Source organism: Prosopis cineraria, unplaced genomic scaffold, assembly GCF_029017545.1.
Source record: "Prosopis cineraria cultivar Desert tree isolate PC_DT_omini unplaced genomic scaffold, ASM2901754v1 PC1, whole genome shotgun sequence".
NCBI classification, from domain to species: Eukaryota; Viridiplantae; Streptophyta; class Magnoliopsida; order Fabales; family Fabaceae; genus Prosopis; species Prosopis cineraria.
In genome coordinates, this window is record NW_026555332.1 from 9,051,511 (window position 1) to 9,066,754 (window position 15,244).

The following is a 15,244-nucleotide window of genomic DNA, read 5'->3' on the forward strand; positions in this document are numbered from 1 at the left end:
TCTCATCTCTCTCTCTCTGCAGCTTCCGATGGCCTCCCTCCCTCCTACACCGACTCCACCCTACACATCCATTCTCTTCGCAAGTCCACCAGCACCACTTGCTTTAACCCCTTCCTCAAGCACCGTCACCTTCTCGCTCTCTGCCTTCATCATTAGCCCCCAAGAAATCCTACATCGCTCCTTCTTCCTCTTCCTCTTCCTCCTGTTCTTTTTTCCTTTTCCTCTTCTTCCTTTTCTATCCCTTTTCTTTCAATAAAAAACAAAGATGAAGTGACCAAGAGAAAGGAGAAGAGATTGTCGATTCTTGGATGGAGACTCCCTCCGTCTCTGTCTAGTCGATAATTGCACGACAAAGACACGAGTTGCATGCATATATATATATATATATATATATAATATCTGTGTGTGTGAGAGAAAGGACGTTGAAGAAGTGACCAAGATGGAGGAGAGACAGAATGGGGAGAGAGAGAACACGAAAAAGTTGAGAAGCTTGGGCTCTCCGACGTGAGTGTAGTAGTGAACTCCAAGTCCACTCTCCAAAAAAACCCTCATAATCCATCTTCAAGGATAGCAACCCGAATGATGCCCTCCGTCTCCTCTTCTCTCTCTGTCTCCCATATGAACATGATGATGTTGCTGCTTCTTCCCCTTCAGCTACTTCCTCATGTTATAAGCATCCTTCCCCTCAACATAATACTTTAGTCTCCACGTTTCAACAGACTCGAGTCAAGCATCTCTGGTTCTTCCTAAATCAACTCCATTTCTACATTCTCTCTGTCTCAGTGTGTGTTTTAAATACACTAAGAGAGAATGACAACACTCTTTGAGCCTGTGTCTGTGTGGTTCTTCTTTGCATTATCTATATCACGTTCGGTTCATTCTCTCAAAGCTTGATCCATTTGGCTAGCTGTGTTGGTTTGTGAGGTTAGTGAAGAGTTACTCAAAATGGGTCTTCCATTGTGGATGCTTAGACTATGAATAAGCCATTCTTGTAGTTTCAGCAACTTCAGGATGAGTCGTCTCCTGACTTTGCGTTCGAGAGCCTGTGCCTCTTGGTCTATAAGTGTGTGCAAGCAGGGAGAGAGATATGGAGAGAGAGGGGTCAGAGAGAGAAAGCTAAAAAAATATAAAAAATGCCAGCTACCCATTAACAGTAGATGAGAGCAAATTAACCTCAAGGGCGCGATGATTCGAATTTCAAAGGTTCAAGGATAAAATTGATTTCAAGTAAAATTTAGGATTCTATTAATCTTTTACATACAATGAGTGAACAAAATGACCCTCAACTCAATGAAATATTTGACTTTTCCACCAAATGGGTTGTGGCATAAATTATAATAGTTTAATTCTCTTAAACATCATTTAAAAGTTTGACTTATACAGGTGCGTATGGAGAGCTCCTCTTCAGAAAGAACAACACATTAAATGACTATTTCTAAAGAAATTAATCTCATGATTGTCGGTTATCGGTTATAAGGATACTTGAAAAACAAAAAGAGAATTGACTTTCTCTAAAAAAAAATCTACAATTTTTTTCAGAAGCAACTTACATGAATGAAGTTTATGACTTTATGTGCACGAAAGACTCGAGATTAATCTTGTAGTTATTGCAGTGAAAATGCAAAACACAAAAAATTATCTTTTCCTTAAAAAAACTATAATTTTTTTTTAAGAGAAATCTTCCTCCTCTGTAATTTGCGTCAGAATGGCACTGTAGTTCTACGGTGCCATCCGACGCAAATGTTGTTTTATTTTTTATAAATTAAAATTATTTTAAAAAATTAATTTTTAATAACATAAATTAAAATTAAAATTATATTTTATGTTTCAGAATTTTAAAATTTAAAACTTACTCCTCCATTTAAAAATATAAGGTATTTTTTGAGGGGTTAGAAATTGAATGTTGGATATTAAAAAATGTAAGGCTTTTTAAATATTGTAAAATATAATTAATGTGCTTTTTTTCCAAAATACTCATAATAAATAAATTACTTTATATTTATTTTAAAATAAAATATTTATTAAATGAGGGTTAATATGAAAAGATAGTATTAATTTGAAGGTAATTGACTACTTTATTGGAACAATATGTTAGTAATTTTTTTGTATATTATGTGAAAATAAAATAAATTATTATTTATATTTATATATTCTGATAACTAAAAAAAATTCTAATATTATACTAGGAATAAAAAATATAATTAATAGAAGTTATTAAAGAAATCAAAAACTATAGTTGTTTTTTCGTGCCTTTTTAAAAAATTAATAAAATTCAACTTTCACCCTTCTCTTTCATTTCTCTTAAACAACGCGGATTAATGTTCCTGTGTATGACTTTATGTACATACACTTCATTTACATGAAAGACTCGTGTAGTCTTGTCTTCTAGTTTAGATAAGAGCATGCTTGTAATATAAATTACCATATACCAAAAACTATTCGATTACAATCAATGTAAAAAATTTTGGTCAAAAAAATTAATATCAATATAAAATAAAATATATTTTTAAAAAAAAAAAAAAAATTAATCCACAAGATTTTATAATTTTTTTCAATTTTAAAATAAGTCCTTGTAATTTATTTTATTTGAATTGAGCCTTTAAAATTTGATATGTCAGATTTGTTAATATTAAAGATTAAAATTCTTGAATTTTTCCTTTTAAATAAATTAAGCGCTTTTATATTTTTATTAAAAATTTATATAATTTTAAAATTAATTATATAATTTTTATAAATTAAAATTTATATAATTAAATTGTATCTTCTAAATTATTTTATACATACAAAATTTTCATAAACAATTAACAAAAATATAAACGCTGTATAAATCAATTTTTTTCCCTTTTTTACCTAAAATATCAAATCAAATTTTCTATAAATTTTAAGTGTCTTTGTTTTGAGAAAATTAATTATTTATTAATAGTTTTAACCTTCAAATATTAACATAAGGATTCAATTCAAACAAAATAAATTATAAAAATTTAATTCAAAATTGAGAAAAATTATTATAACCTATCAATTAATGTTTCCAAATAAAAGAATCATAAATAAGTTCTTTATTTAAAACTTATATATTATTTCTCTTATTTCCAAAAAAATGGAAAAATCCTTCATATTTAAAGGCTTAGCTTCAAAGTGAACTTAGAAAACACGAGATTTCGTATGGCTAAACCAACCTATCTTTCTAGGGAGTATCTTTTTTTTATTGGCCAGCTATTCTATTATCTATTTAAATTTAAATGAAGAGAATCTTATCATAGTTAAGTTTTCATATCTATCAAACACAGTATCGGACATATTATAAAGGGAGAAATACTCTCAAATCCAACACAACACACTAAAAATACCATAAAATTTATGGAGCAAAGAAACTTTGAATGGACCTTGCAAGTAATTTAGGCCTATTTAATTGTTAGAAATGATGAAAATGTAATTAAATAATCAAATAAAGATAAAAATGAAATGATCAAAATATGGAAGGGACATAGAACAAACATGTTCATCAAGGAAGAGGGCGATTTAATTTATGAAATTGGGAGTTTTGATTCATGAGATTCATAGAAGGAGTGTTAATTCTCACATTTGTAATATATAGCATTAGTTTTTTTTATATATATTTATCATGATTATAAGGATAATTTAGTTCAATTTTATCTTTATTTCTTTATTTCATTCCATTTTCATTATTTCTAACAACTAAATAGGACCTTGGAATGTGGTGTGGGACCTGAAAGTAATTATTTCCAACCTGAAATAAATCTACATCATGTTTAGTCGTTAATAAAATATGATCATAAATTGTTTTATATTTGTAATAATTCTGAATAAATGTTAGGTGGTAAAGCATTAAATAGCCATTAGAATTAGTTAATGTTGTTATGGATTGTTACTAGCAATGTAAGACATTATTTAAATGGGACAAGCAGTATAAGAAACTACCTATGTAAACATTGGTATTAGAATCTCAGTCTTTCTATTCTCCTCTCACTTATTTCCCTCTTTTTCTCTCCTCTATTCTCCTCTTCTTTCTCTCTTTTTCTTTTCTTTTCTGAATTACAAATTTCTATCAATGATATCAGAGCTAACTTGTCCTTGGTAAGCGACTCTAACTTTCAAGAAAGTTTTTGGTGGTAGAAACAAGATAAAAAATACAAAGAATTATGGAGGAGCATTTCGATAAAAACAAACAGACATGTATCAGTGTTATTAGAGCTAGTTATCTTCAGCTTATCATCCTCAAATGGATGATCAATCTGAAGTTTTAAATAGGTATTTAGAAAACTATTTAAGATGTGTGTTGGGAAAGCCTAAGGAGTGGAGTAATTGGTTAGCTCAAGCAGAATGGTAATACAACATAGCATTCCACACAGCAACAAAAATATAAGGTTGTTAAATGGCCAAAACTACTCATTTATGCCCCTTATCTTCCTCACAATTTTGCTTTGGATTGGACTTTTAGTACTAAAAAAGAAATGATGCGGGTTTTGAAGCACCATTTTCATCGAGTAGCTAATATGATTAAATAAAGAGCTGATTCTCATAGAACAGATCATGAATTTGTTGTAAGGTAGTGTGTTTTCCTCAAATTGTAGCCTTATAGGCAAATTTCTACAACTACAAGATTTTGGAGAAAATTGAGGCCGTTGCTTATAGATTGGAGCTACCACTAAATCAAGAATTCATCCTACATATCATGTCTCTCTTTTGAAGCTTTGTCCAAATCCTAAGGTCAAATAAAGGCATCTTCCTATTGATTAGCCTAAATTACCACCAACTTTAGAACCAGAAAACAAAAAAAAAAAATCTAAACAAGAGGATTAGAAGAAAAAGAGGAAGAATCATTACTGAAATTTTGGTGCAATGGAAGAATTTGCTAGATGAAGAAGCATAATGGATGTCACTATATAATTCCTTACAAAAATTTCCAAATTTGGTTGTAAATGACCCTTGAGTGCAAGGGCCTCTTTGAGGGGTATTCTTGTATTTGAAATTTTGAATAAATGGACTGCCTTGATGAGAATCATTCAGAATCCCTTGGTCTCTACTTCTCTCACCTCTTCCCCATTGAATCTCTCACTCCTTTGTCCTCTTCATTCTTTCTTTCTCTCCTCTTTTCCGAATTACAAACTTCTATCATAAGGCAACAATGTTATAAATTACAATTTTATTACTCATTAAATATAAATGAATATTGGTTAAATCAATTAACAAGTAGATTTAAAAGTATTTATATTTGCACCTAATTGTCAATATCTTTCTAAAAAAATAATTTCAAATTATATTATATACAAGTGAAGAGTTCAAAAATTAAATTAATATTTAATATGATTTAATTTTTGAATTTCTATTATTTAAAAAAAATTAGCCTTTTTTATATTAGATTTAAATTCATTTAGTTTCTCAAAATGTTTCGATTTTCAACTCAATGGTAGCTCAGCCCCAGATCAACTTGACTCAACTACGAAAACAGATTTTTTGTACAAACTAAACCGTTAACAACTTCAATTGATAGTCCAACCATTGGGTCTAATCCGACTGTTGAAACAATATGGTCAATGCATTCTATTGGCAAATATATCGTAAGGATCACCTGAGTCATAACTATCGTCTTTGTATCTTCATGATGAGCGTGCCATACAAGCCAATTAGCACAAGTCCCTGCTTCCCTAAATGAATGTTCACAAGTTAATTTCCCACTCACGCAAAAGAGCTTTGATGTCCTCGACCAAACTGAACGTTGTGGGGATTCTTGTCCTGAACCTTAGAAATATTATTCGTCCTGATCGGCTGACCATCACACAGAATAGCAAAACACTCAAGTCTGGGCTTCCAGCCAAGACTTCTAATCATCACTAACTAATAGATACCTACTCATAAGGAACAGCTTTTATAGTTATAAATAGGCTCGGAGGTAATAATCCACAAGCTAGCACTTAAAAGTTGCTATGCTAATGAAACCAGTGATTCAATGCCAACACTCTGACACTGAAGCAAGTAATATAATTTTGAATTTCTGAAGAACCTACTGAATTATTGTCAGAAACGGGCGTCCAATGTCCATCATTCATTTATAACTGAAATGCCAAGAACATATAAATTTAGTAAAGATGCTGTCAACCTCTATCTATAGAGACCATATCATTCATTCAGAGAGGAAAAAGGGTATGACATAACTTCTGCCTTCTGGCATTCAAATGAAGATTCAAGTCTCTTTCAACAAGGAAAGTCTCCTAAATATGGGCACCTGTTAAATTGGGACTGGGCCCTAGTATGGCCTGTAACGCGTTGGACGCCTATACCTTGGAACTCTCCTGCACGGAAAAATGTTTCAATCATCACATGAAACAACATAAGGATTGAGGAGAGGCAGAGAGGATAAATGTTCAATAGTCTATCAGACCAAACACTGGAAGACAATTATAGCAATTGGAACCAAGGGCCTGTTCAGATACTGTTCCGGAGATCAATTTTGATTTTCAATAAACAAAATAATAAACGTTTGGGAAATTTTTCTGATAAGTTGGCAGTCATTATTATAGTTCCATAGAGGCAAATAATTGAGAGGGAAAAGATGTATATAATATATACAATCTATTCATCACATAAAGCAACATTTGACATCAGAATTTAGACAACAAATCCCAGAATAAAATGAAACCACCCAAGAAAATAAGGGTCATATTTTAATTGAAAATTTTAAAGTTAGGTTTCCTTAGTTTCTGGTAACGAGAAGCAGAAGGAGTAAGTTTAATGCATTATTTACCCATAACCATATGGAGGATAGAACGGAGAAGGCATGTAAGGCATTCTAGGTCGAAAGCCCATAGGTCTTCTTCCACGATACTGTTTCATTCCAGGAACGTTTGTACGCTTAGCAGAGACCTGGAAAGTAAATAAGAAGTCAGGTACAATCAAACAGAAAAAAGAGCAAGTGATTGATTACATTTCAGCAGATTAACTGAAAAAGACCTTCAATTGACGGCCATGCAACTCTGATTCATTCAACAAGAGAGCATTCTGAACGGCATCAACCTCAACAAACTCAACATATGCAAATCCTTTTGGTTGACCAAATTTGTCTGTCAATATCGTCACTCTGTTCACTGTTCCACAAGACTGAAAATGTTGCTGGACTTCTTCAGGCGTACATCCATAGTCAACCTGAGTTATGATTTGAAACCCATTTTAATATATCATAACATTTCATTGATATTATAGACATTCCATTAGGCACAGAGCATGAGCTGTTGGACAAGGTAGAACAAGAGAGGAAAAAGGGAGAAATAGAGAAAAAGGACGGAGATATAGATGACAAACTCTTAATTTTACTCAATAGACAAAATCTACAAGTGAAAAACCTTAGGACTATTTCTAGAGCCCAATTCGAGATAATATAATGATAAAATAACCTCATCCTAGAGATAAGATAAATATAGATGAAAGATAAATCCTAATTTAAAATACGCTAAATCAAACATTTTAAAATAAAGATAATCAAACAAATTAAAAATAAACTAAATTAAATGTTTGATGCAAATTTAGAAGGCCAATGGAGAACTTCAGAGAAGCCAACTCAAGTGATAGAACTAAATCATAAGAAGCATGGCCTAAGGAGTAAAGATGAAGTCCAAGTTGAAGGCATGATCATTGAAAGTGTGATCCAAGTTGAAGCCCAAACCAATGAAGGTGGCATGCCCAAGGTCCAAGACTTCAAGTCTCATGATCCCAAGGACCCATTACAACACATTGGAGGCTCAGAGACAAAAGCCCACATCAAAGCCATGAAGGAGCCCATATACACCTTGAAGAGGCATCCAAATCCATGTCCAATAGGGGTCTAATTGCGGTGTTCAACATGATTCAAGTCCAATTCATGACGAGGACGAATTGCAAACCCAAGCCATTAAGTTTCAAGGCCCATGCATCCAATCCATGAAGATTTCCAAATCACAATGTGATAAATGTGGTGTAGGATGACAGAGCACGCCCAAGACCCTTCCATAGAAGCATTAATGGCGTGATTTATCTCATTTAATTAAGATTTGGCTTAGTTTTATTTAGTTTCCTATTTTCATTTATACATGCATCTTGCAGGACTATTTTTAGTTTGCTATTTTGTATTTTCAGCATGTGTTAAATCCATTTTGATTTCCTAGCATTTATTAGGGTGATCTTGCTTAAAGTCTAAGTTTAGGGTGCAGGAAATATTCTAGAAGGTCTTCTAATTACCGTCAATTGCTGAATTTTCATCATTTAGGAAACTTCCCTAAATTACAATAGATGGGGTGCCACACTTCTAAGAAGGTTCTAGGAACTAGGTTTTCAATTTATGTCTTCTATTATTTCCTATAAATAGGCTCCATTCATATGTATTCATCATACTAAGTTGGATAAGAATTTGATTATTTTCTTTAGAGTCTATAACTCTTGTTATTGCAAGCTATGCTTGCTTATGGGTATCCTGGGGTAAATATAGATATGATTAAAAGCTTGATTGACTCGTGTGGTGTCTTTAAGATTAACATTGCGACCTTGATCATTTATCTTGTTCTTTTCCTTGTTTTTGTTTTGTTTTCTTGTTTGTGTTTTAGATTCCATCCTGAACTAGCACAATTCCACTTCTACTCCCACATCAATATTAAGTTATTAACCCTCTCTTCCCTTGTGTAGGTTTTTAATTTTCCATCATCGTATCCTTATCAGGTTGTCTAATCCATACATGGGGTCCTGATCCAAGAAGCAAGAGAATCAACAAAACATTATAAAGAAAGGACTAGCTTGTAACAAATCCCCAATTTGCCATGCGAGATTATTAGGTTGTAAATATAAGCTCTCCATAAGATTGGTAGCCACTAAACTTTAATATCTCTCAACCTTAGCTTCTAAAGTCACCAATTTGAAGCATAGATGAATCATCTATGTACATTATATAGCTAATATGGCATGACGCCATGATGGCAAGTTATTGACCATAGAATTTCACTTCTGGTCCCACTTAATTTCTTGTGGTCAAATGAAGATTCAGCCAAAAGTCAACAAACCACCTATTGGGCATTGCATGGTGCAATAATTACATTATGGCCTCACTCTAGCTGGAAGAAAGTAAGATATGAGCAGGGGAAAACACAACCTTTCAAGGACATCTTATCTTTAAATGGATTATTTTAGACCAATCACCAGACAACCCATAAATATTTCTCATTTGGATCTTCTCCATTCATGCATAATATACTTGGAGAGAAAATGCACAAGAGAATGTAGTTGTGCATAATGTTCACAACTCATAATTGCACTCCGTATTTTCTCTCTATCTCCCTTTGAATGCATCCTCTAGAGGATCGAGACTCAAACTCTTCTCCTATTTGAACCATGATGTCGGCCTTCTATAGTTGTATTATGGGAATGAGATGGATCCAAACCATGATATAGTTTCCTTAGTGGTAAGCACTTAGGCCTAATACACTGATCCAAAATATCTGTTTCTATGTATTTAAATTTTCAAATGGTGTCCACAAGACTTCCTACATGGTTTCTTCTAAATAGGGTTCTAGTGACTGTCTCCTACATAGGCCTTGTCACACATTAGTTCTCATTTTTGTAACCAGTTAGACAAGAACTTATTAATTTCTGAATATGTTTTCATAACAAACCATCTAATTGAAGCAACAATTGTCCTTCCATTAACCAAAAGTTTTGGGATTTCAAGTCCTCAACCAGGACAATGAAGTTCTGGTACCATCCCAGAGAACTGAACAACTGGCCACAAATTCCAGATCAGCCTTTTACATCTCTAATGATTCCCTTGGATTTCACAAAACTTAACAAAACACTGTGATCTAATCAACAACCTAGCACAAAACTACTGCATTAAATCTTCATTGCTGGAAACTATGACCTACTGACAGTAATACACCTGACAAAAGTTAGGGTTAGGTATGTATTGATCAAATTTATCTACTTTTGCACTAAGCATACCCCAGTACAGATGTCAAGCAAAGAGAATAAAGATACAGCAATGCCATATAGAAGGAAGGAAATTGAAATAGGCAGTAGGCAGCAAAATGGAGTTCCAAGCCTCACATTACCAACATAGATTGACCGGGAATCCACTTCCTCCTTCTCAGCTTGACTCGCAGAAGAACCAGTCGAATCTTCAATTCAAAATCAAATAAAATCATCATTTACCAGAAAGGAAAAATGTTATCTTTAAATGCTACCAATAAATAAATTAAATTTAACAACTAGCAACCAGATTTGTTCAAAAATAGAGAAACAATTTAGTCATACAACTGGAATCCAAGCATTAAAGGTAATTGAGATGATGTTGAAAATCAAAAGTCAGTTGAACTTCTGCAGTCATTAACGATGTGCAGGGGAGTTTATTTCACTAAACTATAATGATATAAAGCTAGAAGGCTCAGGAGTGTTTGATTATTTCATGAAGAGCAAAAATATACATGGATGGACTCATTAGATGGCCAATTATTCAAATTTGACTCAAACCTCCTTGTTTAAGACTTGAAATTCGAATCTGACCAAATCAGTGCATGCTTGATGTGAAGCATGCATTTTAATCTTTTTAAAAAAGAACATATCTGTAATCAGATCTTCTCATTTCGTTGGTGGACAGCATGAGAAAACTTTACATTGGTGGTTGATGTAAGAAAGCCATGTTTTGGCACTAAGCAAATTCGTGTGAGAAAACATATGATGGTAAATCCTATATTCATGGTTAATGTAAGAAAACCAAGATCTCTGCCTCATAAGAAGTGAGGTGAGGATACCAAAAACCAAATCATCACTATAAGGTGAGGTGGTGATGGAAAAAAAAGAGAGAGAGAGACTCTGAAGTGAGGACTAATGAAGAAGACAAAAAATAAGTGAACAATTAAAAAAAAAATAGACCAAGGAAGAAGATTAGGCATGTTAACTTCAAGATGTTTCAGGTTGAGGGGAATTGTTGAAATTCAACTACAGTTTCCTAATCCATGACTTGGAATTCAAATCTGATCTTCTCATTTATGGCCTAATTAAGCACATGTTTTATGTGAAGCATGTGTTTTGGAAAAACAAACAAACAAAAAAGGGCAAATCATTTCGATTTTTAATTAACTAGCCTTTATTTCGAAATTATGTTGTTTATCTTTGCCATTTATGCACTGGCAAAGTTGTTTTCATGGATCTTCTATGCATGTTAACCGTTCATTTGTCCTCTTTCTGCATGTGGGGGAAGCGTCAAATTCTTACTTGGCCCTTCTAGGCTACTTGATCTGCTTACCACAGAAGAGCTCTAGGTCATATGGATTGGGGCCAGGGCGTGCTCCTAGACCACTTTTCCATCAAGATGGATCTGCTCTTTATAGTTCTTTGCCAAGCACAAAGTAAGATTTGAAGACTTCAGATAGGAACAAGAGCACATCAATCAATCGTTTGCCACCAATAATTGCTAATTTGAAAGAAGAATATAGATTCTTTCATTCTGAAGAGTTACAGAATCAAAATCTCTTTTTCTTATTTTCTTCAAGAATGCTGCATATTTATTTCAGCCAACACTTTAAGCCATATTTAAACACAAAATAGAAATCTCATAATACTACTCCAAAGAAAATAAAATTACGTGCTAGGCCCATATAACACAGAAAGTAGTATTATTCAAACTGATTAAAGGAAATGGACTCCTCAATTGATGTATTACAAAATTTGGAATCATATTAACCATAAATAAACAGAGAACCAAGTGCAGAAGCGTCTGCAGCATAGCTAGGCCTCATCCTCTCCAAACATCAATGAGAATGAGTAAGCACACGTGCGTGTGCAGTAGTTTAAGTAATGCATTCAGCAATCAGGTACCACCCGCATCAGCTGGTTTTGGGTGGTGGTTGCAAAAAATTGAGAATCAAGTGCTTTTGAATTTTAGAATTTCACTAATTTAACATCTTTCGAACTCAATCACAAGTCAAAGCTAGCCTTCCACTATTTAAAAAGTGCGCAATCACAACTAGTACAATGTGCTTAAGCCTTTGTTTGTACCGCATGTACTCTCTCCCTATGTTTGGATTCCTTCTTGATCTCCCAAGAGCAGCAAGCCAAGATCCTCTCTTTATCAAATCTATCCAAAAACTCTTCTACCATGTGACTAGAAAGTATGACCATTGTTCCCCCTTCTCAAAATGGGCTCATCTGCACAATGGTTTTTCCACAAGCACCTCTTCCGGTCTTACCAGATACACCTAGGTCACAACTTTACATGTTCATTGTCTCTTGAGCCACCACTTCAAAACTCAATTCTCCACTTTTGCTATAATTTTCATTAAAGAAACAAACCATTGCTTCGATGCTGGGATCTTTGCATTTGTCACTTGCCGATTTCTCTAATGCCTTCTATTCCTCACATGCTCATGATTCCTCCTCTAGTAATCATGGTCTTCAAACAAAGTATATGCGAACCATTCCATTTTTCCCCCTTTCCTTTTTCTCTACTAATCTTGATTATTTTTTTCCCTAATTGATCGGACTGTTTTAGACAAATTTGGTTTTCGGACAACTCCTTGATTATAAAAATTTTTTTTATGTGGGTGGGTAATTTTCTAATTTGCTGGATTAAGTATACGATATGGGGGTGCCATAGAAAAGGAAAGCTTGCCATCAATACTTTCCAAAATTTCTCTTAAAGGATTATGCCCAAAACCCAAAGCTTGTAGTCTAGTAAGACTTCGCCAGTCCTAGGACTTGACTTATGCACTGGAAGGAGCTAATCCTTATGGCTTTCCATCATTTTCTTTTGCATCTCAGAGGCTACACTCAAAAGGTGGAGTTAGCATGAACTTATTTAGTCTATCTCTTGCTAAGGCTAGGAGATTTATATCAATTGGTACAAGGAGAGGTTGAAGGGAAATGGAGCCATGACAATAAGGTTCTCGATGAAAAATCTGTTGAGCAAATCCATCTTTCAAAAGGGAAAAAATAGGCCAAAAGAATCAAGCCATGGGTTTCATTTTGCTAGATCTAGCAGGTATAGGAGACTTTTTGGATGCCTTAGACAGGTCCAATAAAGAGAGGAACACGGCCTGCTGCTATTTAGAGATCAGCATGCAATCCAAAAGCCTCCCTCTTTGTCTTCAATACTAACAAACTAAGCTTTCGCTTCCTGAGTTTCCCATTTCTTATGACTTATGACTTATGACCCTAATTTTATAAGATAAGATGTTAACCTTAATAAGGTACAAGACAAAAACCATCCCTACCACAATGAAAGCATTCATAATCAAATTTCTGAAATTTAATTTAACAATTAATTAAAACAATGTCTAAGTATTGAAATAAGTTATGTCTTTGGCTGCTTATACACAATCAGAGAAGATAAAGAATAAAAAGAATCAGAAAAACAATATTTTGGAAGCTAGCAGGATAATTAATTGTTCACATTTGATTCTCATAAATACAAGCAATTAAGCAAACTGATATACACAGACAAATTTCACACATGCAAACAAACAATGCACACAAGTTACATACACAAGGGATGGTTTCTTTCTACTTTCACATCATGTCAATGCAGGAAAGCATCTTGGATATGCACTGGCATCACAGCCAGCCACTACTTTCCTATTATTTTAATGACATAACCATGTTCATTCTTCCACTTGGACCAAGAAATAGAGGTCAAATGAATGAGAGATTGGAAGCACAGATCTTTTGTATCCCATCTCTCAGGCTATCAAACTTTATTAACATACAAACAGAAAACAACCTGATTCAGGGAGAATAACAACCTGTTTACATACAAGATTGACACCGTAATTAAATCTACAGTATATTATAACTTGATCAGCATGAGTAGATAGGACAAAACGATGTATAATTATTTCATCATTTTGTACGCAAGGATCTACTAGAAACTAATGCCTACTATACACTTTTAATACTATTGCACTAACAATAATATATTGTTATAGACATTTGCGTGACCATGACTCTACAAATTTGTATTCTTAAATTCAGAGAAATTATCATATCCCCAATTCCCCATATTATGTAGCTATTTTTCATATACTATATAAATGCCTACAAGATATATTATAATTAATATTCATCACAAGGACCAACCAAACCCTAAATAAACAGAACTCACCAACTCTACTATACTCAAATAACCAGATCTCAGTCCCAGAAGAAAATGAGGAATCTTCCCCATGCCAAAGTTAAATTGAATATACAGGAGTCAATTGAATGGTCCTTGCCCCAATATGCAGAGGGTAATATTTCATAGGAATTGACCAATTAAATGAGCAGACTACCGACTACACTTAACCAATGCAAGGGTAGAGTAGGTACTGATATTGAGGAATCACGCGTCTCGGGTTAAAACTTAAAATGAACAGACCAACGACTGCTATTATAAAAGACTGAAAGAAAACAGATGATGATATAATCATATACTTGAGAAATCCAAATAACCCCAGTAATCCCAGCTCAACAGATCTAAATCTTGAATATCCTAAAGATAAGGATCAACTGAAAGTCCCCTAGCACCATATGACAAAGACAATATACAAATAATATATCAATTTTCACAAGGGGTTAAGCAAAAATAAAAACTAATCCACATGGTTTTGGGTTTATTATGGGTTCAAAATACAAATATGCAAGAGAGGGGAAAAAAGAAACCTTGAACAGCACCCATCTCTTTCTCAACCTTAGCCTGCATTTCACGAAGGGCACTAGCTTCTTCCTCAATCTCCTTGAGCCTCTTCTTCATGTCCTCCAAGTCCTGCCATAGAAAAGAGGGAAGAGTGAGAGGGAGACAAACAGAGAGAGAGGAAATAGCGCAGAGAGACACAAATCGGAGAACCTTATTAGAGTTATTGGGGTCATGTTGGTGTCCTTCCTGTTCTTCTTCTTCTTCAACTCTGAAATCTGCGTCCATCTCCGCCTCGTCGGGAATATCGCCTCCGTACACTTCATGCTCTTCGTGCTCCTGCTCCATCTCTACTGTGTCCGTCGAGCGAGGGTGCAGTCAAGCTCGATATCTATGCTTATTGAGTTGGCTTTTGACGCTCTCCCCTCACGCACTGTTATGTAGAGGTCAAAATGGGAAAAGTAAAACATTATTTGCCGCAGTACTTTATTTCAGTAATATTTAGTGACTATGTGCAACTAAATAAAATTCACATGCATATGTAAAAATAATGTAACATTGAAATTGAAATTTGGATCAATCCAACCAGTTAAATTAATAAACTGA

General features: G+C 33.9%; 1 protein-coding gene across 1 annotated transcript; it reads right to left on the minus strand.

The window, feature by feature from the left end:
- Positions 1-5,874: 5,874 nt before the first annotated feature.
- On the minus strand, positions 5,875-15,043 carry LOC129320435 (polyadenylate-binding protein 1-like). Its single transcript, XM_054965897.1, has 6 exons — positions 14,852-15,043; positions 14,668-14,770; positions 10,081-10,151; positions 6,970-7,161; positions 6,764-6,882; positions 5,875-6,311 (listed from the first exon to the last, which is right to left on the minus strand). Exons 1-6 carry the CDS (start codon positions 14,984-14,986, stop codon positions 6,266-6,268), a joined length of 666 nt encoding a protein of 221 aa, XP_054821872.1. The 5' UTR covers positions 14,987-15,043; the 3' UTR covers positions 5,875-6,265.
- Between the last annotated feature and the right edge of the window lie 201 nt (positions 15,044-15,244).